The sequence below is a fragment of the Macaca nemestrina genome, chromosome 7 (genome assembly GCF_043159975.1).
Source record: "Macaca nemestrina isolate mMacNem1 chromosome 7, mMacNem.hap1, whole genome shotgun sequence".
Classification (NCBI taxonomy): Eukaryota; Metazoa; Chordata; class Mammalia; order Primates; family Cercopithecidae; genus Macaca; species Macaca nemestrina.
Window position 1 is genome coordinate 30,553,077 of NC_092131.1, and position 26,424 is coordinate 30,579,500.

The 26,424-nt window shown below is 48.9% G+C and overlaps 3 protein-coding genes across 11 annotated transcripts in view; 2 read left to right on the forward strand and 1 right to left on the reverse strand.

Moving 5' to 3' along the window:
- The window catches only part of LOC105495844 (transmembrane p24 trafficking protein family member 8), a 46,959-nt gene extending 35,986 nt beyond the window's left edge, over positions 1-10,973 (forward strand). For 2 of the 3 annotated variants that reach the window (XM_071099805.1, XM_071099807.1), the window contains exons 4-6: positions 1,935-2,076; positions 2,294-2,599; positions 4,029-10,973. In XM_071099805.1, the coding sequence (XP_070955906.1) occupies positions 1,935-2,076; positions 2,294-2,599; positions 4,029-4,246 (666 nt within the window). In that variant the 3' untranslated portion in view covers positions 4,247-10,973. The remainder of the gene's footprint in view (positions 1-1,934; positions 2,077-2,293; positions 2,600-4,028) is intronic. The other variant, XM_071099806.1, reaches the window with a different exon arrangement.
- A 3,470-nt stretch (positions 10,974-14,443) lies between these two features.
- On the reverse strand, positions 14,444-25,586 carry LOC105495847 (glutathione S-transferase zeta 1). 3 transcript variants are annotated; one of them, XM_011765706.2, is made up of 9 exons: positions 25,472-25,586; positions 21,104-21,155; positions 19,133-19,200; positions 18,485-18,565; positions 18,002-18,127; positions 16,795-16,873; positions 16,183-16,235; positions 15,573-15,622; positions 14,444-14,867 (listed from the first exon to the last, which is right to left on the reverse strand). In XM_011765706.2, exons 4-9 carry the CDS (start codon positions 18,533-18,535, stop codon positions 14,741-14,743), a joined length of 486 nt encoding a protein of 161 aa, XP_011764008.2. In that variant the 5' UTR covers positions 18,536-18,565; positions 19,133-19,200; positions 21,104-21,155; positions 25,472-25,586; the 3' UTR covers positions 14,444-14,740. The 3 variants fall into 3 exon arrangements, with proteins under 3 accessions (XP_011764008.2, XP_011764004.2, XP_011764007.2); XM_011765702.2 differs by lacking the exon at positions 25,472-25,586 and adding an exon at positions 24,826-25,041; XM_011765705.3 differs by lacking the exon at positions 25,472-25,586 and adding an exon at positions 21,402-21,664.
- LOC105495846 (protein O-mannosyltransferase 2) overlaps positions 25,124-26,424 on the forward strand; it is a 47,743-nt gene continuing 46,442 nt past the window's right edge. For 2 of the 5 annotated variants that reach the window (XR_011625681.1, XR_011625682.1), the window contains exon 1: positions 25,127-25,571. Coding sequence is in view for 2 of the 5 variants with exons in the window: in XM_011765701.3 (XP_011764003.2) it covers positions 25,324-25,571 (248 nt within the window). In the remaining 3 variants the exon portion in view is untranslated. Of the gene's footprint in view, positions 25,572-26,424 lie in introns of all 5 variants that reach the window. The other 3 variants (XM_011765701.3, XM_024797293.2, XM_024797294.2) reach the window with 3 other exon arrangements.

Genomic DNA, 26,424 nt, shown 5'->3' on the forward strand with positions numbered 1-26,424 from the left:
CCCTGCCGTGGAGGTAGGGGGTGGGGTTGTTTTATCATTTATTAGCATATGTATTAGAATAATGGTTGGTATTAATGTCAATGAAGGCAACACCAGGCGTGATAATTAGATCGTATAATACTTCACAGTTTACAAGCATTTGTATCTGTAACACTTCATTTACTCCTGAGAACAACCTTGTGAGATAGGTGCCATTGTGTCTCCATTTAATAGATGAGGAAACTGGCTGGGCACGGTGGCTCATGCCTATAATCCCAGCACTTTGGGAGGCCTAGGTGGGCAGATCACCTGAGGTCAGGAGTTCAAGACCAGCCTGACCAACATGGAGATACCCTGTCTCTACTAAAAATACAAAATTAGCTGGGCGTGTTGGCAGGTGCCTGTAATCCCAGCTACTCAGGAGGCTGAGGCAGGAAAATTGCTTGAACGTGGGAGGCGGAGGTTGCGGTAAGCCGAGATGGCACCATTGCACTTTAGCCTGGGCAATAAGAGCAAAACTCTGTCTCAAAAAAAAAAAAAAAAAAAAAAGGAAAGAAAGAAATGAGGCCGGGCACGGTGGCTCACGCCTGTAATCCCAGCACTTTGGGAGGCCGAGGCAGGCAAATCACGAGGTCAGGAGATCGAGGCCATCCTGGCTAACACTGTGAAGCCCCGTCTCTACTAAAAAATATAAAACAAAAGTAGCCGGGCATGGTGGCGGGTGCCTGTAGTCCCAGCTACTTGGGAGGCTGAGGCAGGAGAATGCCGTGAACCTGGGAGGCGGAGCTTGCAGTGAGCCGAGATCGCGCCACCGCACTCCAGCCTGGGCGACAGAGCGAGACTCTGTCTCAAAAAAAAAAAAAGAAAGAAATGAGGAAACTGAGACTGAGGGCTGTTAGAGAGTTTACTACGGCTGTGGAGCTAATATGTTGCAACCTAATCCTTTATTTAGCATTTTAGAAAAGGAAGGATTTGTTCAAGCACACTAGCCAAAGTCTGATTCACTTCAGTTAGCCTGGGAGGATTACAAAGTTGATTTATTTATTTCTCACAAACACAATTCCAACCTCTTAACTGGATTGCTGACTCACTGATGTGCTCTCCCCTGTGGGCAATAGGTATAGATTTCTTGTTGAATTGCCTGCCAACTGTTTGGAGAAGGGGCAGGAAATTAAGGTATAATAGCATGAAACCAGGAACACTAATCTGAGTGATTTGAAGGGAAACTCACCAGGGAGACATTGTAAGCTCCTGCATGGGTTAGCAAGGGCTTTGAGTATCAAATGCCATTTGCATTCTTCCATGTAAGTCAGACGTCTGGCAGCAAATGTACCATTTAAATGCAAGTCCTGGGGCTGGTCTAAGGTGAAATTGTAACTATTGATAGAACACTGTTAGTGACTTCAAGACTGAGACAACCTGTAGCCTGAGATGGGCTTTGGATGAGAGAAAGACTATAAACCAGATTCTGTCTCCGCAGTGCTTTGGAGAGCTGATTGACAGTAATGTAGAAGTAACCCTTGAGTGGGAACTGTAGCAGGAGGCTGTGTGGCAGAGTGGGAGTCAGACTAAACCCTAGGAGCAAGAGCTGTTAATGAGAGGAGCCACAGGGAAGTACTGTGCAGGTGAGGTAAGACCAAGGCATGGCCCAGAATCATGGTCGATGCAAATACTGTCAACAATCTGCAAGGGTGTTGGCAGGCAAGGACCTTATAAAAGGTTTGGAGCAGGAAAGTTGCAAAAGGTAGGAAACAGTCTTTAAACAATGGAATATTTTGGTGACTTTAAAAAATTAGTAGAATTTATTAGCAACTCCTATTTGGAAGAAAGAGAAGGAACATTGACTAGTACATTAAGCTTTGAGTGGGGATAGTGGAGATAATAGAGCAGGGGTGGGGCAGCCTTCATGCAAAAAGATTAATTAGAATCTGCCACTCTAATACTCCTTTAACCAGAGTTCTGTTGTGCAGATGGCCAAGTATCAAGTTCCACAGAGGTCTGGGGACATCGTTATGATCCAATCTGAACATACAGGAGCTATAGATGTTCTTTCAGCTGATTTGGAATCTGCAGATCTTCTGGGGGACCACAGGAAAGGTGAGACCTTTGGGAGTATAGGAGGTGGTTTGTTTCCAGTAGATACTTAAAGAAAGGCAGGCAGACAGACAAATGGAAGGAAAGGAAATGACTTGTGAAAGGAAGTCAAAGAAGCCAGTAGAAAGAATGTCTGACTGTGCCAACCTCTCTTAGCAAAATGCCGGGGGTACTCATGTTTCCTCATGGTTTCTCAGTGCTAAGCCGCCTGTCCTTTCAGTCTCCCCACCTCTGATGGCTCCTCCATGCATCTGGACCTTCGCCAAGGTGAAGGAATTCAAAAGCAAGCTGGGCAAAGAGAAGAACAGCCGTCTGGTGGTGAAGCGTGGTGAGGTGGTGACCATCCGGGTACCTACTCATCCAGAGGGGAAGCGTGTCTGCTGGGAGTTTGCGACTGATGACTATGACATTGGTTTTGGAGTTTATTTTGACTGGACCCCTGTAACCAGCACTGACATAACTGTGCAGGTCAGTGATTCCAGTGATGATGAGGATGAAGAAGAGGAAGAGGAGGAAGAGATTGAAGGTAAATTTAATGTTAACATAATTTGCAGTTTTCTGGCTTAACCTAATTTCTGGTGACCATTTCCTGTGTTGTACCAGTCTTCCTCTTCCTTCAAAAGCAGTTGAGGAACTCAGCATTACAAGCTAAGCTGAGTGGTACAGGCCAAAGAGAACGTTGTGATAAGGTTGATACTGCTGCCTTAGTTGAAAGCAAGCCTCTTTTCCTTTCATCAGTACCTCATTGTTTTCCCAACACCTTCCTGAGGGCAGGGATGGGGCGGGAGCAGAGAGAGGGGGAGTCATGCTGCAGTTTAGAGGGATGGTCTTTCAGGTTGCATGTAAGCCAGAGATTATTTTACATCTCTCTTTTACTTTGGAGATATTCTTGGCCTGGAACCAAAGTGAGTGATTACAGTTTGCTACAGGTACCCATTCTCTCCCTACTCCAGACTCTCATAGCTGGCTAACTATTGGCTACTTCTTTACTTCACGCCCAGAGAAGTTTTATAAGGGTCTCTGGGCTCCATTCCAGTTTCTATCTGTAGTGTCTACTAAGGATGGCCCAGAGGCATTTTTTCAGGTAATTTAAGATTAGGTCCTAAGCATTAGTCCTATTCCTCTTATTCCCTGATTTTCTTATATAATCTTACAATCAATCCCTTAACGTGCTTCTTCATAGAAAGCTAACACGGTGAAACCCCGTCTCTACTAAAAAAACAAAAAAATTAGCTGGGCATGGTGGTGGGCGCCTGTAGTCCCAGCTAATCGGGAGTCTGAGGCAGGAGAATGGCGTCAACCCGGGAGGTGGAGCTTGCAGTGAGCCAGAGATCGGGCCACACTACACTCCAGCCTGGGTGACAGAGTGAGACTCCGTCTCAAAAAAAAAAAAAAAAAAAAAAGGCAAGCTGCAGGGAAATCTACAGGTCTTTGGGAAAGAGGAGAACCTTGTATCTTATTTGCTGCTTTTCAGGAAGCCAAGTGAAGGTGCTAGGGTCACTTTACAGCATGTTTATTTGCAATTCCTATCTCCATTAGCTAGTCCTTTCACCTATTAAATGAAAGAATGTCAGGATCTTTCCTTCTAAACATCTCTTTCTCCCTCTCAGAAATGTCCAGACACTTCTGAAGCTAGGAAGGCTCCTATCAGGCTAAATCATTGTTTCTCAGTGGAGACATTATTGGCATTTGGGATAGGACACTTCTTTGCTGTGTAGGTGCGATCCTGATTTTAGCATTCCTGGACCCTTGGGTACTAAATGCAGGTATCACCTAGTAGTCACTGTGATGACCAAAAGATCACCAGACATTTCCAGATGTCTGTCTGTAGGACGGCAATAACCTCCCCGCACTGTGAAAGTCACTGGGTCACCTGGTCCTTCCGCTCACCTTCAGGCAGGACTTACGCAGTCTCTGAACACATATCCAAACACTCTGCCATTTTGCTCATGCAGAACCCGTTCCAGCTGGAGATGTGGAGAGAGGCTCCAGGAGCTCCTTGCGGGGTCGCTATGGGGAGGTCATGCCTGTGTACCGGCGGGACAGCCACCGAGACGTGCAGGCTGGCAGCCATGACTACCCTGGTGAGGGCATCTACCTGCTCAAGTTTGACAACTCCTACTCCCTGCTGCGCAACAAGACTCTCTACTTCCACATCTACTACACCAGCTGAAGGACTGCTGGGACGGGGGCAGGCTGTATTTGCTGGCTGAAGCAGGCTGCCAGCTGGTGCCTCTTGTTTGGGATAGGCAAGAGCCAAAGGTTCATGTGGGGCTCCTGAGCCTCACACCCTGTCTGGCGTGCCTGACTCTTGGCCCATGTAGCTTTTTCCCCTTCTTGGCTTCTGCAGGTGGTGGTGTAGTGCCCCTGTTCTGTGGTCCCTGACTCATACTCTTCTTGCTTCAGACTCCAGCAGATTCCCTCTTGAAGGCACCCATTGGGCACAAGCCTGAAAGGAAGCAGGGCGTTGTTTTTTAAAAATAGATTCATCTTGGCACAGGTTTATCATTCAGATTGCTGCCCTCTCCTCTCCCAGAGCCCTTATAACCAGTGCATTAAGTGGCACCCACTCTCTTTAACTTTTTGAGGTGCCAGAAGAGGGAAAAGCACATTGTCCATGAAGGAGCCCAATCTTTTGGTTGGAGAAAGCTCTATCCAGCCTGTCACCACTGCCATATTCCTGCCTGCTGGTTATTCTTGGTCTCTGCATAGCTGGGAGACCACACTGCCTTTGGAGGGCTGTTACTATTCCTGATGGTAGACACCTCCTCCTTTCTCTTTCCTAAGTCTATGTTTTTGCCATTACAGCAAGAACTTTCATGCAATCTAAAGTGATGATCAATGTAACCTAAGATCTTGTGGGAAGAAAAACTGCCTCCATTATTTCCTGTTCCAAGAGCTGGTTTCCCTTACCATGGGCACCGGCAGTCAAAGTGGAGAGAGTGGAAATTAGGTACTGAACTGATGTCAGAACCCACATATTTGAAAGTCAAGTGTTACTTTTTTTTTTTTTTTGTATAATCAAAGAAGGAATGGTATCATCTGAGAGAGAAGATGAAAAACAGAAAACCACTGCAGAGTCCTCACCACTATTTTTTGTCTTTAGAGTAGGAGTGCTATTTAGAAATGTTGCTTTGAAATCAAATGCAGTGAAACCCAATCAGGTTTCCAAAGTTTCTGCATTTAGGTTTCTTGCATTGAGGGCTTAAAGCTTTTGGTGTTCAGAGTCCCTTAGTTTAGGTGATCATGAAGCTTCACTATTGCTGCTGATTGTATTTGTTCTTTACCTGACCAAAGCTTGCATTTCCCTGGTGACAGCATTTCCTACTCTGTCACTCCTGAGGCTCAGCAGTGCCACAGAGTGCAGGTGGTGCTGCAGCCAGTGGTCACCGGAGCACCAGATGCCCGGCCCCCAGGCGGAGGAGGAGTCAGAGGTGAGATGGGAGCTGAGCAGTCTCTGTGTTTGTACCTCCCTGTCTCTTACTCCTTGTGTTATGTCTGTTACTGCCTGTGAATTCTGAAGAATAATTAGATTTATTTATTACTATATTTTTTTTTTTTTTTAGCACATTTCATTTTGCCTTTGAAACAGTTTCCATCTGTTTCTCAGAAGGCTTCCCATCTGTTCTGAGCCACTGAAGCCCCCTCTTTTATGGAGTTAAAGATGATATTTTTAGGATAATTTGGGAAGCGATGAGGTTTTATTTCTGCAGGTCAGTCCTGTGACAGCTTTGCAAGGAGTGTGGCCCTTCAGAGATGGATGATGCCACCTTACTCCATGTTTGGGGTACAGTCCAGCACTCCCCCAAGTTGTGAGGGAATCTGACCATTTGCTGGGGATTGAGTGCAGAGGAATTGCCTAGCCAATCAGAGATATCCTGTGATTCCAGGATTTCAGAGTCCTTTGTCTCCTCTGAGGAGTCACCTTCTTTGTGATGTTTCCTTTGACTCACTCCTTCATTGTTGGATTCCTCACACCAAGTGTCTGTCCCTACAGTAGCATAACTCAAGGAACAGGACTCTTCCCAGTGGGTCCCTAGTAGCATCTACATCACATCAAAGGGCAATATATCCTGCACCTGCTCTTCCCCTCGGAGCAAAGCCCCCAGCGGGATGGGATGTTGGGGACTGCCAACCATTCCCATTCTCTGAGCAGCATCATACCTCCATTATTTTATATTTGCAAATGTGTTTTGTAGAGGATTACACTGGCCAAAATTTATATACCTTTAAAGAAATTATTTTAGTGACTGTCTGTTGAGGCAGTGAAGAGCAGATTTGCTGTGTGTCATCCCGTTGGATAGCTGAGTGACCGCTCTTGCATCATTGAAGCTGAATCATGCCTTAGCTAACTGAATATAATCTTTGTAAAATAATTTTCTACTGAGCTGTTTTCTAGTCAGCAAAAGCCTTGCTTATTTTTCCTGTTTATTATTAACTTCTGCCTTTCTCTCAAATTGAAACTGTCAGGCCATACACAGCAAGTTCCCAAGGATAACACTTGTTATTATTGATTTTCACCATGAGATTCTCTGCTTATTTTCTTTGGAATCCTAGTTCTGTTGCATCAGGGAAGCCTAAGGGACTTGTTCCCCTCGCCTCTGTGTGCCTGTTAGTGTCTGGTCACTTTTGATGTCCTGGGCATGGTTACATTTCATTCCATACTGGTTTTTCACCAACAGTCGGGGTTTCTGTGTTCCATTAGCACAAAATAGCTAAAGAAGATATTTTCACCGTCTAATTCACTATTCTCACGTTACATTTCTGAAATAATTGAACTTTAGGGGCAAGATATTGTTTACTGAAGCACAGGTAATTACTGAGAACCCACAGCCCAGCAAATTCTAAGAGACAGTCATTTTCTCAGCCCCTCCCAGTCCAAATGTATAGACCCAAACAATGAAACAAAAATCGTTTGCTTTGATCCTGATCTTGTTCCCTAGAGCACAAATAAATATTAACAAACAATTGAAAGAAAGTGCTTCATAGTAGGAGATTGGAATTCTCTATGCAGAGTGACTGAGTTCTTAAATTTCTTTAGTTTTAGTTCTGCCACTTTGTTGAGAGATGGGGCTTTTAGAAAGGAAGACATGTTTAAAGTATTGATTTTTCCTTCAATGTTTTATTGTGAAAAGATTCAGCAAACAGCTTAAGAGAAATATAAATATATTATAAACCAAAAAGTATCTGAGACAGGTCTCAATATTTTTAGAGGTTTATTTTGCCAAGGTTAAGAGTCTGTGCCGGGGCCTCAGGAGGTTCTGAGAACACGTGCCTAAGGAGTCGGGTAACAGCTTTATACATTTGAGGGAGACAGAAGTTCCAGGCAAAGCCATAAATCAATACATGTAAGGCATACACTGGTTTGGCCTGGAAAGGCAGGACATCTTGAAGATGGGGGTTTCCAGGTCAGAGGTAGATCAAAGAGTACCTGACTGGCAGTTGGTTGAAAGAGTTAAGCTCTACCTGAAAAGATGAAGTCAGCTTAAGTTAAAGTAAGCGGGGCTTGTGGAAGCCAAGGTTCTTGTCATGTAGATGAAGCCTCCAGGTAACAGGCTTCAGAGAGAACAGATGATGAGTATTTCTTTTTAGACCTTAAAAGGTGTCAGACTCTCCAGAAAAGACCTAATAGATTCTCTACAGAATGCAATTTCCCCTACAAGAGACAGCTTTGTAGGGCCATTTCAAAATATGTCAAATAAATATATTGGGGGGTAAATTTCCTTTGGGGCCTGCTGTCATGTGATGCTACACCAGAGTCAGGTTGGGATTTGATATTTTATTGCCACAAAGAGTCTGTTTGGTTAGTCTTAAGATCTCTGTTTTAATGTTAATGCTGGTCAGTTGTATTTAAATTCCAAAGGGAAGAGGGTAATATGAGGCACGTCCGACCCCCTTCTTCCCACCAGGGACTAGTTTTTCAGGTTCCTTTGATATCCCCTGGGCTAAGAGAGGGGTCCATTCAGCCAGTTGAGGGGCTTAGAATTTTATTTTTGGTTTTCTGTATATATATGTATACATACACTCCCCACATAAATGTAAAAATTTTAAACTACCAATTCTTAAGCAAAGATGACTCTAACATTCTGTTCCTTTTGATAAGTGTCCAATTAGAGAATGTTGAGAATGTCCCCTGCACAGACAACCTCAGCTCTGTCAGAGAGCCCCGGATTTTTAGCAGACCTGTTTCATTCAACAGGGGTTACCCAGGAGGTGGTCTTCATAAAAATGTTTCTTGGAGGCCAGGCACTGTGGCTCATGCCTGTAATCCCAGCACTTTGGGAGGCCAAGGTGGGCAGATCACTTGAAGCCAGGAGTTCGAGACCAGCCTGGCCAACGTAGTGAAACCCCATCTCTACAAAATACAAAAAGTTAGCTGGGCGTAGTGGCAGGCACCTATAATCCCAGCTACTCTGGAGGCAGAGGCAGGGAGAATTTCTTGAGCCCAGGAGGCGGAGGTTGCAGTGAGCCAAGATCATGCCACTGCACTCCAGACTGGGCAACAGAGCAAGACTCCATCTCAAAAAAAAAAAAAAAGGTTGTTTCTTGGTCTCCATCTTCCAAAACCTGTGCTATATTTCCCCTTTCCCTCAGGCCATGATCTCTGCTGTTTTCCTTACTAACTGGCATGTCAGTACAGGCGTGATTGTGAAGCTGCTCCGGAAGGGCTTTATGCTAACCTCTGCTGCTTGATGACATGTCCTCAGGACTCTGATATTAAAACTCGATCCTCAGATAACAGGTAGCTTTATCATGGAAGTGGGTAGCAATTTGGAATTAGACCATTCTTAGTTTTTTTTCTTAATGAATTGATACATGCACTTTAAAAGAATATTTTTGTTATTTTGGAAAGAAAAACTCAGGCTTTTAAAAAAGTGTATGTTGTCCCATTATAATATGTATATGGAAGAGTGAAATCTGAACACTGTCTTATATTAAGCAGTGGGATTAGGTATTATCATAAAATGTCTTAATCTATAGGAAGTATGTTTATGTTTGAGTCCTGCTCAGTCCCTCTTTGAGAGAATTGAAACCCAGACTCTAAAGTCTGCTTTTGTATTTGTTAAGACCACTTATCTGCAGAAGGTTGCCTTTTAACCCCAATGGTTCTAAGGTGTGGAGTTGAGTGACCCTAATATTTACATAAGATACTTGTTTTAGTGGAGCATAAGGGAGGGGCGTAAGTTACACCGTTTTGTGCTGCTTGATAACTGTCTTTTAAAATTGATCACAAGGAGTGAAAACAAAATAAAATGAGGGGGCAAAGGGTAGGAGTATCGGGGGAGGGGAGAGCAAAGCTATCGAATGCATCTTAGAATTTTGCTCAGAAGTCACTGCTCCCTCTCAAGTGTTGCATTGTCCCTGCCTAAACCAAGAAGGCCCAACAAAGCCCCTCCTGTTTGAATTCTTAAGGTAAGAAATTTCTAAGCTAGGAAAACACTATAGACTAAAGCCAGTGATAGTGGAGCTCATTTACAAATAGGCATGCCTCACACACTGAGTCCAAAGGCAAGACACTGGCTTTGAAATGAGGCTCATGATCTGATTCCTATTTTATGTACCTGATTTCTTTTAGGCCCCAGGTATGTGGACCAGAGTTAATGTCATGGCTCTTCATTCTAAGATATGATGAAAAGTTGCCCTAGAAATCTAGAGATGCATGTTTATTTAAGTCCATAGTTAAAAAAAAATTTTTTAAGCAGGTAGTTGTGGCTTATCTGGGGGTAAAATAATATATGTGAAATTACTTCCAGAGGACAAGTATATTTTCTAAAGTTCTGAAATAGGATCATGAACCATTTTGAAGTTTTGGTTTGAAATATTATAGTATATGATATTACCAAAGAGCCCTTAATTCAGAGTTTAAGGGGCTCTCTTCCTGAACTCTCTTCGTCACTCAGGGTTGAATGTGTAATGTTCCTTGCTATTGATTGTTATTGTTGATTCTTAGGATCAGGCCAAGAATCATCTGGAAAACATTATCTTAATTCCTTCTCTTATATCCTAAACAGTACATTTTACTAAGAAATTCCACATGAAAAACTCCACTCATGTCTCCTGAGATTATCCCGTTAAGTGAAATAGCTTTCATTTAACCAAGCTAAATTATTTCCATTTAGCCATGTTAAAGAGAAGTCAAGTCTGGAGAAAGCAATCCTGTACCCCATGACTCTGGCATAGCCATTTTCCCTTAACATAACGGGAAGTGTTTTGAAATTCCCAGAAGAGAGCTGTTTTGTAATCAAAGTGATGGATTATAAGAAAGCCAGACTTTGGAAAAGGATAATTGGAATAAAGGGAGGTGCTTGAAGATTTTCTAAACTACTTTATGCCATTTAGCTTCTATTTCTGAAGGGCTTTCTTTGGTGCCATGTACTCAGATCAATCAGTTGACTGAAAGATGATCATGTTTTCTTTGTAAAGATTTAAGCAATTGGCAACCACAAAGACCTTATTTCCTTACTGTTCTGTATCATGTACTGTTGCTGACATTACAAAAAGGGTCTGGAAGAGAAACTGTGTCACTGTTTTATCTTTTTCCTTTAAAATACAAAAGTATCCCAACTAATCATTTTTTATGGTCAGCTTGTTTTACATGTCCCCTGTCATGAGAAATGCTATCAACATCTGTGATTTCTAAGAGCTCTTACCAAATTGTTACTTAATTCTTGTGTCCTGCTGAGTGGTTTTTCTTTTAAAATACCATTTTTGTCACCTTGTGGCACTGGGTGTGTGTTACTGCAATTACACTGATGATTCTGAGCTGTGCTTCTTTAAATAGCTCAGTTCTTGTGTTTTATATTATGTAACAGTTTTGTGATGCTTTTGTGCATTCTTTGTCATCTCTTCCGAGTTTTCAAATCTGTCATAAATAAACTTTTTCACTATGCACCTGGTAACATCTGAGTTGTATTTTAATGAACCTGATTTACATTTTAAATTCTTTGTCTTTCATGTATCTTCCTTAAGAAAGGTATTCTATAAACCCATAGGAATTATTTCATAATCTATTAAGATTGTAAAAGTAAAGAAAGACTAAAAAGAAAAAAATTGAGAATAAGATTAATAATAGATCTTTCATCTGCATTTAAATTCATGGCAGAGTATCATGAACTGGGAACTGGGATTGGAAAAACTGGGTTTATAGTGATGATTAGTGAGTTCTGAGTTTTATGTCAGCATTTGGTCCCAGTGAGGCCCGTTTCCCCATGAACATACTCTGTTCAAATTTGGAACCTCCACTTTGGATACCAGACCAATCATTAACGTAATCTGGGTGATATGAATTCAGCCTGTTTTCATTTACAAAAGTGACACCATAATATATCTTTGCTATCTTTTAAACCACTGCCTCTCCACATCCCTGGTGTCTGTTGCAGAATAAGGACTCACATTTGAGCAGGGAAGGGTAGCATTTAAATATTTCCTTCGGTGATATCTGTGATCCTAAAATGAACCTGTTAGATCATTCTCTGCTTTCTGTTGCAACATATTTTAGAGGTTGAAGCATAAAAGAGGAAGGGATCTGAAACAACTGAGGTAAATGAATGTAATCACGAAACTACCCTACAACTAACAAAAAGCCCAGGCAGATTCCGTGTAGCTGGAGATCATTAATGATTCATGTTTGGGTACGCTGGATGTAATATGTCACTGTCAACACATAATATATTTAAGATTATTATTATTTTTTGAGATGGAGTCTCGCTCTGTCGCCAGGCTGGAGTACAGTGGCGCGATCTCAGCTCACTGCAACCTCCACCTCCCAGGTTCAAGCAATTCTCCTGCCTCAGCCTCTCCCATAGCTGGGATTACAGGCACATGCCACCACGCCCAGCTAATTTTTTGTATTTTAGTAGAGACAAGGTTTCACCATGTTGCTGAGGCTGTTCTCAAACTCTTGAGCTCAGGCAATCCACCCTCCTCAGCCTCTCAAAGTGCTAGGATTACAGGTATGAGCCACCGCACCTGGCCTTAAGATTATTTTTTAACTTTTAAAAGCATTCATGTTTCATATCATTGACCTTGACATAGCTCAAGATTACAAAAGGCAGCTCACATATTACAGCTCTTGACATTCAGCCTTGATGTTCTTTAACCTGTGCAGTTGTGACTTAAACTCAGCAGCTATCCTTAGTTCAAAGTATTCTCCGAAAGTAGAATTGCTTGTGACCTTGGAAGCAAGAGCTAAATAAGTTATGTTTAGAAGTAAGAGCCGGCCCAGCTACTCGGGAGGCTGAGGCGGGAGGATCAAGATCAGCCTGGGCAACACGGTGAGACTCTATCTCTAAGAAAAATTTTTTTAAATAAAGAAAAAAATCTAGGCCGGCATGGTGGCTCATACCGGTAATCCCAGCACTTTGGGAGACCAAGGCAGGTGGATCACAAGGTCAAGAGATCAAGACCATCCTGGCCAACATGGTGAAACCCTGTCTCTACTACAAATACAAAAATTAGCTGGGCGTGGTGGCGTGGGCCTGCAGTCCTAGCTACTTGGGAAGCTGAGGCAGGAGAATCGCTTGAACCTGGGAGGCGGAGGTTGCAGTGAACCAAGATTGCTCCACTGCACTCCAGCCTGGCAACAGAGTGAGACTCTTCAAAAAAAAAAAAAAAATCTAAAAGTTAAAAGGAGCCGTATCTTGGCCGGGCGTGGTGACTCACGCCTGTAATTCCAGCACTTTGGGACGCCAAGGTGGGCAGATCACCTAAGGTCAGGAGTTTGAGACCAGCCTGACCAATGTGCCTGTAATCCCAGCTACTCGGGAGGCTGAAGCAGGAGAATCACTTGAACCCAGGAGGTGGAAGTTGCAGTGAACCTGAGCTCTCACCACTGCACTCCAGCCTGGGCATGACAAAGCGGGACTCCATCATTAAAAAAAAAATTAGTATCTTATGAATATGTGTATCACCTGTTTATCCAATAAGTTTGCCACTTTCCTTAATGGATATGTAAAATTTCTGAGGAACACAAGCCTATAATTTTTGCTTTCTTCTCAGGTATTTCCTGACAGCACCTCCCTATTGCTTTCCTCCTTCTGAAGTATTTCTGGGAACTTGTTACTTCCTTAGAGTTGGAATTACCAGTATCAGGCCACTCCACTGTTCTTCCTTCACTGTGGCCATTCCCGCTCCGGGAAGACCGCGTATCCAGTCTCCCTGTGGCCTCTAGCATATCAGGATCAGGTGTCTGCTGAGTGTGATATGGAAAGGAAGGACTTGACTTACCACTCAGCCGTTTGAGAGAAGCCCCTACTGGAAAACATTCTGTAAAAAGGTGATGGTCTTTGCTACGATTTAAATGTTTATGTCCCCTCCAAAATTCATGTTGAAACTTAATCTCCAATACAACAGTATTCAGAGGTGGGGCCTTCAGGAGGTAAAGGTCCTAAAAAGTTCATCTCATTTCATCCCCAGAAGCTACCCCAATCTCCCTATGGCATCTCTGCCCGGAGATGGTCCTGGTTCTGCCTGAACACTGCCAAGCATGGGAACTTGCTCCCTCCCAGGCAGCCCGTGGTACACTGGTACCTGCTTTGTCTCCTGAGCTGGCCTGGTCACACTGCTCCCAGCACCATTTGTGACTGGATTTACCTCGAGTCCCTAATCCTGGGACTGGTCTGGAGAATGCTGGCCCTGAAGATGAGGGACTGGGTTGAGAGGGCCAAATGGCCTCTCAGTACTGGAGTGGAATTTTTTTTTTATTTTAGATGAAGTCTCACTCTGTCGCCCAAGTTGGAGTGCACTGGCACGACCTTGGCTCACTGCAACCTCCACCTCCCAGGTTCAAGTCATTCTCCCACTTTAGCCTCCTGAGTAGCTGGGACTACAGGCACCTGCCACCACACCCGGCTAATTTTTGTATTTTTAGTAGACGGGGTTTCACCATGTTGGCCAGGCTGGTCTCGAACTCCTGACCTCAAGTAATCCACCTGACTCGGCCTCCCAAAGTGCAGGGATTATAGGCATGAGCCACTGCGCCCAGCCTGGAGTGGAACATTTAACAACAGTACCATTCCTACCCCTGAGAACTAAGCCGGTCACTAGATGCTTTCCTGCTTCTATCTGTTATCTCCCTGGATCTTGTCTGATTCTTTCAGGCAGGCTTTTGGGCGTATTTCTCTTCATTGCCCTTAGGTCCCATGGGCCAGGCCTGCCACAGGGTAGGCGAACAGCTGACTAACTTCCTCTACTGGTCCCGGCACAGGGGATTCCAGCTAGGGACAGTGTTCGTCTTCTGGAACCTCGCTCAGTCTTAGACAAACAAGGTAGAGGCCTGGGCTTCAGTTTAATTCACGCCAAATTTCAGCGTGGGCATTCTTGGGAGTCAGACACAACAAAAGCAGATGAGAAAAGGCACACAGGCTTCCCATGGTGTTATGGTGAGCACGCCAGGCATTTTAATCCACATTCTCATCTCAGCTTCACGACTGCCCCGTCACATAGATAACAGTATTCCTGCCCCGCTGCTCCCAGCATCTTCCTACCCAACCCCACATGCATTTGACAGATGAGGGGACTGAGGGGGAACAAGTTTCAGCAGGAAGGCAGATCCAGGGCTAGAGTTGGCGTCTCCTGTCTCCTCAATTAACTCACTTGTTTCCAGGCCTCTTCAGCCCACCCAGCTTCTGCTCCTGTGGCCCTGTGCCAACGGGGCAGGATTTGGGAGCTAGGCCCTCAGCTCGGTGGGTGTATCCGGCTGCCGGCAGGGGTGAGTCACCTGGAAGGCCTCCAGGACCAGCAGCCTCTTGTTTATGGAGCTGATGGTAGGGTAGGGGGTGCAATCCACCTTGAATCTGTAGTAGAGAAACACCTGCTAAGCCACGGTTTTCAGGGACACAGGGAGACTGCCCTGATGCAGCAGGGGGAGCAGAAGGCAGGGCTGGACGAGGTCCAGGGAGCTGTCCAGGGAAGGACGATGGGGCAGCCCTTATTCATAGGAGATGGGTAGGTCTTGTGCAGTTTGGCATCTGTTACCTACTATTCCCATTTCTTTGAGAACCTACTATGTGTAAGGCCCAGTGCTAGGCATTTATATATACAGACTCTCTCTTCCCCCTTGTTGTAAGCTTCCTGGGGGCAGGGAATGTGCCAGACATTTCCATTTCCCTAATGCCTAGCATGATGCCTTCCAGAGAGGTGCTCATTCGTGCCCTACTGAAGGGTTGATGGAGGGATGCAGAGGTAGAGCTCACTTCTGGGCACAGACACACCACATCTGAGGACATCAGGCAGGTGCTCTTGGGGGTCCACCAGGTGAGCCACCTCCCCTTAGGAGCAGGGGCTATCTATACAGTATCATCTGGGCTGTGGTGGGTGTGGTAGGAGCACTGCCCCAATTTCTTCTGCCCGCTTCCAGGCCAAAGTGACTGTGTGGCCTGGCATGGTGGGCCCCTTGGCTGGTTGGTGAAGAGTCTGCATGAGATGCTACCTCACCAGCTGAGTGGTAACTGACTGTGGGCAGAGCCAGGAGAAGGGAGGGTGGCAGGGCTCTCTCTTACCTTTCAGCATTTGCCACCTGAGGCACCAAGCACAGATCAGCCATGGTCACCTGAAAAAGGGTTGGGTGGGTTCCCATCAGGGTGAGTACCCCAGACTCACTGGCTGGACTCGGTATGTCCACTGCAACTCTACTGGGGGTACCAACGATCTGCTTTGGCTCTTTCACCCATCCCGCCCCCAATTCTTGTCTGCCCTAGGCCTGTATGTGTGTCTGTCCCCCAGAGCTGAAGTGCCCTCCCAGGCCGTGCTCCAGTTGCCCTGACAACCAACTCTGTGGGTTGAGAAGGCCAGAGACGATGGATTGCCTGGACTGCACAGACATCATCTAGTGCAATCCCTCAACTGACGCCTGGCCTGCCTCATCCTCTCACAGCCAGTCTTCTACCTTGAGTAACTCCCTCTTGAGATGGTTTAGTGTACTGGGAGTGAGCTGAAGAGCGCCCCACAGCAGAGATCCCCCTGCAGATGCCTCCTCAGGAAGCTCTGAGCCCCACCTGCCTCAGGGTGTGAGAGATGGCTGAGTCTAAGGGGAAGAGAGTGACAGCCTGGGGTCAGCATGAGGGAGGCGGCCGCTGTGGCTGGGCCTGGGGAGGCCTGGGGACAGCTTACCTCATCTCCTACACAGTATGTGCCTGCTGTGCTCTGTAGGATCTGCTCCAGGGCTGTGGGGAGGCCACATAAACATCTTATGCTAGGTGCAGGAAGGGGACACCAAGCTTTCTGGGCCTTGGCCTCCATAGTTATGAAATGAGCGCCCAACTGAGTGACAGACTGAGCACGGCTGCTGGCGAGAACTGGCAGCCAGGTCTGAAGAGAGCTGCTAGGGACAAGCTTCTGTCTCCTTAGGCTCCGCAGAGCCAGCCACCATTTCCCCCACTAGAGTGGACAAGCCCTGCCATTGGCCGCCGTGGCAGCTCTCACTCTGGTGGCTGGCACTGTGCTGGCCTTGGCTTCCTGGCTGGAGTGGGCAGTGAAGCTGAAGTTGGGCCACCCAGCTATGAAGGGCTGTGGGCTGTGGGTGCAGGGACCAAGGTTCCTGGAAGCACTGGAGCTAAGGTCTGGAGGCCCACCCAGCCCTTCGCTTCCCGAGTCCTGCCCTCACCCATGCAACTGTCAGGACCAAAGCAGCCTGGGAGGGTGGTTCAGATACCCAGGCCCCTGTGTGCGAGGGCCATACCTCTAAGAGGCCACTGTGGGGCAGCTCACAGGGTGAGGACTCACCGTTAAATCCAGAAATGATGGCGTTCTGGGCCCAGGTCAGCTGGAACTCCTCTCCCACTTGCTTCAGGACAGACAGGTTCTATGCAGCCCAAAGAAAGTCTGTGATTGCTCTGAGAGCTGGGTGGGGACTGCCCCTTGGCCAAACCCCTTCAGCGAAGTTCACTTCCCATCTGCCCCTGGCTGGACATATCTATCCCTTCTCCCCCCAGGCTCCATGAGCCCCTTCCTTCTACCAGGGCCCTGAGGCTGGAGGGAGGTAGCCAGCCCAGCAGCCACCTTCACAGGCTGCCCCAGTGGCCTCAAAAAGCCACGTAATTCCGTCAGAGATGTGCATGAATCCCTATTCATGTGACACAAGACGCGGCCATGGCTGTGGCAGGTGCGCCTACAACTCAGGCCTGTCTCCCTCACTTCTCCCTTGTGTGGTCCCTTGTGAGCAGACGGAGTGTGATAGAGGGTGGGGCTGGGATGAGGGAGGTCCACAGGACTGGCTTTCAGAGATTTCCAGCCTGGCTCCATCTTGGCACTCCTGGAGCCATTTTACCTGTTTCCTCATTATGGAGGAATATTATTTCCTCAAAATGGAGATGTCTGTTTGCTCCAACATCCTTTGTTAAAATGACATGGGAGTGGGGGGCACAGGCATGCAGGGGTCCTGACTTAGTCCCCACTTTGCTAGGACCTACCTGTGGGACTCAGCATAAGTCACTTCACCTTTCTGGGGCTATTTCCTCATTCAGAGTAGAAGCTGGTACAGATAAACTGTTTTTAATACTTACTTGTCTAACAGTGACACTTACAAAATAAAATCCTACGTGTATCCCAGTGTATGACCGAGATAGCACAGATGAAAGGCAAGCCCCTCTGGTTAAAGGCGGGAGGCCTGGCCTGGGGCCTGCTCAGAGTCTCCCCTGCCATCCTGGCCCTTTCCCCACCTCAAGCACCTGTACATGCGTCCTTAGAAACTAGAGCTTCTCGGAACGCAGTGGGGGACCAGCTGGGACGGCTGATTTCTGAGATTGAGATCTTAGCCCCCTTCTTTCACATGGTCCAGGTCAAAGCCCCTGAGAATCCAATCCCCCTCCCTCCCTTGACGCCCCCGCCCCCATACTGGGCACCCGCCCCCACAATGGGCAGCTCACACAGCCAATGTGTGAATGTAAGAGTGTGTGAGGTGTGCAAGGGTGCAAGTGTACAAGTGCCACACCTGCAGGGGCTGGATGCCACCAGCAATGAGGTCAGAAATCATACGCACGCTGGCCCTCTTCTTTGGGTCCTGAGGCAGAAGTCGCGGAGTGGGATGCGTCTCCTCTAGATACTCAATGATGGCCAGCTGTCCAGAGGGAAGCAGTGAGGCAGGGACAGGGCCCAGGAACCCTAGGCCAGAGGGGACAGGGCCAGCAAACTCCTCCTCCTCCTCTTCCAGCACCATCACTACACCTCTTCCCTCCACCTCCTCAGCTCAAGCCCTATAAAGCCATTTTGGACCTTATCCTGCAGAACTTGGTTCTCCATGTGCTTGAATCTTCCCTTATTTTCCTAAACAACCTCCCACCCTCCCCATGAGCCTTGTATTGAGCCTCTCCTATGTGCTAGGCACCCTGACCATACACAGGCGAGGAAGACATGTCAGGCGCTCTCATTCAGGACACTGCTCTCACGAGGGCCCTCCCCTAGGCCCTGCACTCACTGACTGGTGAATGGTGATTCCATCAATCTTCAGGGCTGGCACCTGCTTCATGGGATTCAGTGCCTGGAAGTCCTTAGAGAACTGTGGAGACAAGGCCCTGGTGGGCTGGGTGGCCTGGACTGTGTTGGCCAGAGGAGAACCAAGCAAGCCGGAGAACCCCAGGCCTGCCGCCCACCCCCCTCTCCCTTCCCTGGGAAGGCCCTAAATCCTAGGCCCAGGGTAATCCCTGGGGGATCCATGAAGTATCCCAAACCCCAGCGGCTGCTGAGCCATAGGCTTCATCCTAACAGCCTGGCTATGGGCTTTTCCCTGCATCTCACACCACGGCCACCAAGGCGGCTCCTACCCTAGTCAGCCATCCAGAGGGCCCAGTATGGGGTGGGGACCCACTCGCCACCCACCCCCCCAGGGTCAGGCATTGGAGAACTCAGGCTGGGGTACACAGCCTGGACCTGGGCCCTTCCCAGGCCTCCTGCTACTGCACAGCGTGCCACCCTGTCCCACAAGGGAGAGCCAGCAGCCTCTTGCAGTGACAGTCCACAAGACACAGGTTCACTTCTCTGGGGCAGAGCCTCCCCTTCTTCCCCTGCCTAGTGCCTCTTCAAGGCCTCCAATTCCCACTTTGTGGTCTGGGAACAGCTTTCTTACCTGTTGGCCCCCATCCTTTATGAGATTGATGGGCACCGTCTCATAGTCAATGCCTTTCAAGGCCAGAGCTAGGAGAGACCACAGATAGCAGAGTCAGGGAACAGCCTCTGGCCATACTCTTAAAGAAAAGAGCCCTTCTAGGGTGACATAAGGCCAAAGAGGGGGAGGCTTCTCTACACTTCTGGGTGGTCAAGGCTCACCTTGGCACTATCCCCTTCTCTCCAGCTTTCCTTGTTACCACCTGCTCCCTACCCCAGATGCATGATGTTCTGCCTCGCTCACCCCTGAACTCTTAGAGACCTCATGATCTGGACCCCCCAATGGGGCCCTCATGCCCGCTGGGTGGTGATAAAGGTGTGTGCCCCGCCACTCCGTGGGCTCCTGGAGGACAGCAAGGGTGTGTCGTGTTTACCTCTGCTCCCCCAGGGCCTTACACAGTGATGACCAGTGTCTTGGTTGGAGACATGCAATTACTCCCTCAAGAAGGCAACTAAGCGCCAAGTGAAGGAGCTCAGGTGGCCACACAGAGCACACACAGATGGCACTCTTGTTCTGTTGGAAAAGGATCTCTTCCAATCTATTCTCTCTGTTCTCAGGGCTGTTTACTAGAGATTCCAGACAGGCATTGGGCTCCTTGGTGGCCTTGGAGCGCATTTGCTGTGACTCCAGTCACCAGATTTCCTCTCCATCCCTTTTGATAATTTCCCCTGGCAAGCTGAGGGTAAAAAAACTTGGGTGGGTCAGCACTGGTGGAGAAGACTGCGTGCGTGTGCATGCGTGAGTGTATTATGCGCACTTGGGCATTCAAGTATGGTGATGGCCAATCTCAGGGAAGGGCAAAGGAATGAGGGGAGAAGGACCAGACATGTCATGGTGTAGAGACAGCCTGGGCAACACCAGGCTACTCCTAGTGCCGGTCAACTCCAGTCTGGGGAGTGACAGTGTTTGGGGCTGGAGGAGACACCTGGAGGAGGGAAGGCCAAAGCACACAGGCCCTACAGACAGCACCTATATTGCTCTGGCTTCTGGCTTCTGGCTCAGCCAGGGCAGAGGCACTAGCACCCAGGGATGGGTTCATCTTCCTGGAGGAAAGTTTCTCCTGGCACCCAGTGCTCTTGCTTACTGATCCCAGCAAATACCAAGTGACTGCGGGATGGAGGAGGGGTCATGGAGGATAGCTTTGCCTCCACACTCTGGAGGCAAGCTTCTTGGGTTCAAATTTCAACACAGTCACTTGCTAACTGTGTGGCCTTGGGCAAGTAACTTAATAGGCCTCTGGAGCCAGACTATATGGTTTGAATTCCAGTTCTGCCTCTTAGTCGCTGAATGATCTTGGGCAAGTTACTTAATGTTGCCTCAGTTTTTTGTGCCTCAGCTTCCTCCTCTATACAATGGGGACAGTAATAGTACCTCCCTCCTACGGTTGTTGAGGTTTAAATGGAATCAGGCACACAAAAGCACTCGGCACAGAGCTTTTCCTCAGTACAGTACAGCCTTTGTCAAGTGCTGTGTTAAGCCGAGGGAGGGAAGGGTCAAAAAAGGATGAGCCACAGGGCCCTTGTTTCTGCTTTTCTGAAGCCTTCAAGGCTGACGCTGGCCCGCTGGTCCATTCTGTTTGCTTTGCCAGTTCAAATAAGATAAGAACTGAGGGAGGCCAGCTGTTCCCCTGCTAGTTACCAGGGGCATATGGATTTTGTGACCCTGCTTTAAACACGGTTGCCAAGGGGCTTTGGAGAGCAGTGTTGGGAGAAGTGTCAGTCCCAAGAAAAAAAACAACCCCCTTCCTCCCACCCTCACCCTGCGTTTCCGGGGTGGAGATGCCATGAAGGGACGGGGGTTCTAGGAGTCGGGGGATGCTGGTTGCTGGGGGTGAGGTCCTTTCTGACAGAGCACCCCTTCCATCCCAGGCCAGCTTCTCCACCCCAGTCCACCCCACTCCAGCACTCAGTCTGGAGGAGGCACAGCTCTTACCAATTCGAACTCTCCATGAGCAGGAGCTTCGGAAATAGGAATAGAGGATGGGCTGAGGAGAGAGGATGAAGGCGCGTGTTAACACATGCTGGGTGGGCTCCAGCTCGGGAGGAGTCAACCGTTTCTTCCTATCCTGCCAGGCCTCCTCTCTCAGGCCTGCATCTGGGCAACTCAGGTCAAGACTCGGAGCTCTCTGAGAGGCTCGTGAAGTCCCTTGGCTCCAAAATTGTGCTGGTTTGAGCTCCTGAGGTCCAAGAGGCCCCCAAAGGGGCAGCCAGTCTGCGAGTGCCTTCCTTACCTTGCCAGACTCTGTCATGGTATCGTGGTGACCCTCAGCCTCCCAGGGAATGTCCCCTCTGGCAGAGCTTCTGAGCAGGGAAAGGAAACCTAAAGGGGTGGATTTCAGGAGCCAATGGGGAAGCTGGGCTACCCAGGCATTGGGGGAACTTTGACTCTGGTCAGAAAGGGCATTTCTGGCCAGGCACAGTGGCTCACGCCTGTAATCCTAGCACTTTGGGAGCCAAGGTGGGCGGATCATTTGAGGTCAGGAGTTTGAGACCATCCTGGCCAACATGGTGAAACCCTGCTTCTACTGAAAACACAAAAAAAATCAGCCAGGTATGGTAGTGGGTGCCTGTAATCTCAGCTACTCAGGAGGCTGAGGCAAGAGAATAGCTTGAACCCGGGAGGTGGAGGTCGCAGTGGGCTAAGACCGAGCCACTGTACTCTAGAGCGAGACTGCATCTCAAAAAAAAAAAAAAAAAAAAAAAGGAAAGGGCATTTTTTTCCAACTTGCTGGAAGTTTCTTACGCTCCTGCTGGGGCCAGGTTTGGTGTCCCCCCACAGAGCATGGCCTGGTTGTGATGCAGTAGTTTGAGTGGTAGAGCAGGCTGGGAGCTGGCATCTGGTCTGGACCTGGTGCAGGAACCAGCTCTGCATGACCTTGGACAAACCTCGGCCTTCTTTAATCTTCGGTTCCCTCATTTGTAAAACGAAGGGTTGCCCTAAAATGATAGCAGGGATTCCTTCTAGCAATGCAGAAAGACGAGGAATTCTAACTTTTTGATGCTTTGGTGCCTGTCTCCTTCAACCCCACCTCCCAGCAGTCCAGGTTCTCAGCTGTCCCCATAAAAACAGCTGGCAGATATGCTCACTCACCCCAAAGGTGAGGTCAAAAGCTGGCAGCCCACTGGGGCCCTATCTGGCCCTCAGAATTTCTGTTTGCTCAACACAGTAGTTTAAAATGTTTCAGGTAGTTGCCAATGTTTAAAAATCAGGACATTTCGTTCTATTGTGGTGGGTCATGCCTGTAATGCCAGCACTTTGGGAGGCTGAGGCCAGCAGATTACCTGAGGTCAGGAGTCCGAGACCAGCCTGACCACTATGGCGAAACTCATCTCTACTGAAAATACAAAAATTAGCCAGGTGTAGTGGTGTGCATCTGTAATCACAGCTACTCGGGAGGCTGAGGTATGAGAATTGCTTGAACCCAGGAGGCGGAGGATACAGTGAGCCAAGATAGTGCCACTGCCCTCCAGCCTAGGGGACAGAGCAAGACTCCATCTCAAAATAAAGTAAAATAAAAAATAAAAATCATGATATTTTATATACAACACCTGTTTTTTTCTTTAAAAAATCTGGAGACAGTAGATTTGGGCTCCTAAATACCAACAATTGATGGGAACAGACTGATGGCCCCCATCAACCAGGGTATGCCCTCTAAGGTCTGCCATGGCCTGTATCTGGCCCACTTTCCTCATTTTTGTTACCTTTGGGCCCTTGGGGGCAGCTGGGTGTGTGATCTCTACTCCAAAGTTTAAGGGGCTCAAAGTTAATTTCTCTGCTACTTCTTGGGGAGCCAGCATTTCAAAGTGGAACCCAGGAAAGACTCGCCAGTGATTAGCACTCATGAACCTTCCCACCAACACGTGTATCCCTATGGATGGGGGAGAACTTGACAGAACTTCTCAGATACCCTGTTTACTACCCCTCTGACTAGAGACATTTCACCAAAGCTCCCTCTCCCCTCTGCCACCCCCAGAATATTAAGCTGCTCCCTGAACCTGCTTTCACCATCCCTGTACTACCAACTCAGTCTGCTAGATGGCAAGGGTACAAGTGGGAACCTAGGCCCTTCCAAGGTGGTTCCCAAGCCCAGGAGTCCCAGCCTGTCCTGAAGGTACCTTTTGTGGGGAAAGTAAAGATGGTCCTGGCACAGAAAGCAGGCGATGGGCAGAAAGTGCCTTTCGAAGAGGAGGAATTGGGTGGCCACAACTGGATCTTTCTTATTTGGAGATGCAGTCCCCTTTCCTTACTTAGCCAGGCTACAGGGGCCCTGGGGCCAAGGGACAGGGACTGCTGGTGACCACTAGAGAGTGGCAGATATTAATTGGCTTAGAATCCCTGAAGAAATGCCTTACCTAATGGTTAAATGCCTTTGGATTACACCTTTGGATCTGTACTACGAATGACCAAAAGCATGGTAAACGCTGCTCCCCTCCATCACGACCCACAAGCAGGAAACCTGAAATCTCTTAAGCATTTTCTGCTTTCTCTTACCAGTGATACCTATGCAAACCATCCCCCATTCCTTTCTGCACTTGTAGAACTAAATTTTAAGCCCAAGTATCCATCTCATCAGCACTCCTGGAAGACTTCTGTTTCCAATTCAAATATGCATTCTGATTACTTTAGCAGATTTTATTTTTAAACCATGTCTTACACATGATTTGAGAAAAAGACTCCTAAAATCCCATTTGGAAGAGGGAGGACTATACCTTATTAACGTGACACAAAGTCCCATCTAACGTGCCACCTTCCTTAGTGCCATAAAAGTGGTTCTCAAACTTTACGGCGCGTTAAGACCCATCAGGACCGCTTACAAAAACATGCAGATTCTTGGGCCCGTTCCACCAGAGATGAAGAGTGGCTTTGGAGCGGCCCCCGGGGAAGAACATGTGAAAGCCGTGAAGCTCCCCAGGTGATTGTCATGACTGCCTCTCCTCGCTCGGGGACTTTTTTTTTTTGAGATGGAGTCTCGCTCTGTTGCCCAGGCTGGAGTGCACTGGCCGATCTTGGCTCATTGTAAGCTCCGCCTCCCGGGTTCACGCCATTCTCCTGCATCAGCCTCCCGAGTAGCTGGTACTACAGCCGCCCGCCACCACGCCCGACTAATTTTTGTATTTTTAGTAGAGACGGGGGTTTCACCGTGTTAGCCAGGGTGGTCTCGATCTCCTGGCCTTGTGATCCGCACGCCTCGGCCTCCCAAAGTGCTGGGATTACAGGCGTGAGCCACCGCGCCCTGCCCAGGGACTCTTACAATACAAACATTACTGGAAGGCCATCTCCTGCTAGGGCCAAGAGAGGAGCATGAAGGGCTGCGAGAAACTGGGAAGCTTGGGGCGACGTTTGGAAGCCCTAGTGGAGGGGTCTGTTAAGGGGAGCAGGGAGGGCGGGGCAGAAATGAAGCGCGTCCGGACAGCGACTCCACCTGGCTACGAACTCCCCACCAGGACCGCCTCCTCCCCCAGCCCAACCCTCCGGGGAATTCGAGACCCAGCGGGCAGGGTGCAGCACGCAGGCGCAGAGCGTGCCCGGCGCAACGCACGGCACGCCGGGAGTCTTTGTCTGCTGGGCGGGCGGAGCAGCTCACCTCTGACCCCGCCCCCCAGGGTCTCCAAGTGTCTAACCAGTTTCCCTCCACCCGGGTGCGCGGCACAGACCTTCCCCGCCTGCATGTGGCACTTCGCGCGACCCCTCCTCTAGGCCGAGAAACTTCGCGCCTGGGACTCGCCAACAACTAAGGCCCAGTGAAACTCGACGAGTCAGGCCCGTAGCTTTCGTCCGGGTAAAGCGAGGGTCTAGATGGACTACAATGATCCTTCCGGTCGCCTCTGGCACGCCCAGCCCTCCTGCCACGCCCCGTACCCGGGGGCTGCTGGGAGTTGCAGTTCCCTGAGCCCGACCCCTCCTGCACAGTCCCCCTTCGGGCCGGCCGGCCCTCCCGGTCCCGACATGCTCTGCGCCTCCTGCCGCCTCCTAGCGGCCCGGGCCGCGACCACGCTGCCCGCCCCGCCCCGAGCCCGGGGCCCCGCACTCCGCTGCCGTGGAAGGGAGTTGCATTTCCCAGGGTACCCCGAGCTGCCCTCCTGTGACTCCCTGGCGGGGCGGCTGGTCAGAGTGTGCCTCTGGGCCGGTGGGCGACCCGGAGGAGGGGGAAGATGCCGCCGGCCACGGGCGGAGGCCTGGCGGAGTCCGAACTGCGTCCCCGGAGGGGCCGCTGTGGGCCCCAGGCTGCTAGGGCCGCAGGCCGGGACGTGGCCACCGAGGCTGCGGCGCGAAGCCCCAAACGGCCTGCCCGGGGCTCACAGCGCTTCGAGGCGGCCGGCCGGTGGGCCCTGCTGGCCTTGGTGACGCTGCTGTCCTTCGCCACCCGTTTCCACCGCCTGGCCGAGCCGCGGCACATCTGGTGAGTGATGGGAGGGACTCGGTGGCCACCATGGCAACCGCGAGGGGACGCCGCCCTCTGATTGGCCCGAGGGTACGGAGGAGGCGGGATCTACAGGAGGAGGGGCGGGGCCGTGGTGGAGGGGAACTTGAGGTACCGGGTGGGTTGGCCTCTGGCAAGGTGCATTCTCTGGGAGGGGGATCGTTTTGCTCTGGTAGTGGGGCAATGGGATTGTTAGGATCTGAGGAAGCAGCCCTCATGTCTTCCGCGTTATGTTACAGTGCATCACTTGGCTTGCAAATTGTGGCTTTTAAAGGTGCTTTCAACTTTCCAAAGAGAATTGCAAATTCTTGGGTACAGAATTTTCTAAGGCCTGAGTTCCGATATCTGCAGGATTTTCAGGCATCAACAGAGGGGAAAATACCTAACTGTGTACCTTTATCTTATAGGGCAAGGACAGTTTGGGTGTTCAGGTATGGTGACAAAAGGATTTTAAGAGGCAGAACTCTTCCTGTGAGAAGAGATTTATTTTCTTAAAGGTTTAAGCTTGTACTATCCAGATACTGGGTGTCAGAAATGGAACTCTTTTTTTCTTTTTCTTTTTTTTTTTTTTTTTGAGACGGAGTCTTGCTCTGTCGGCCAGGCTGGAGTACAGTGGCGCGATCTCGGCTCACTGCAAGCTCTGCCTCCCGAGTTCATGCCATTCTCCTGCCTCAGCCTCCAGAGTAGCTGGGACTACAGGCGCCCACCACCACACCCGGCTATTTTTTTCTGTATTTTTAGTAGAGACGGGTTTCACCGTGTTAGCCAGGATGGTCTTGATCTCCTCGTGATCTGCCCGCCTTGGCCTCCCAAAGTGCTGAGATTACAGGCG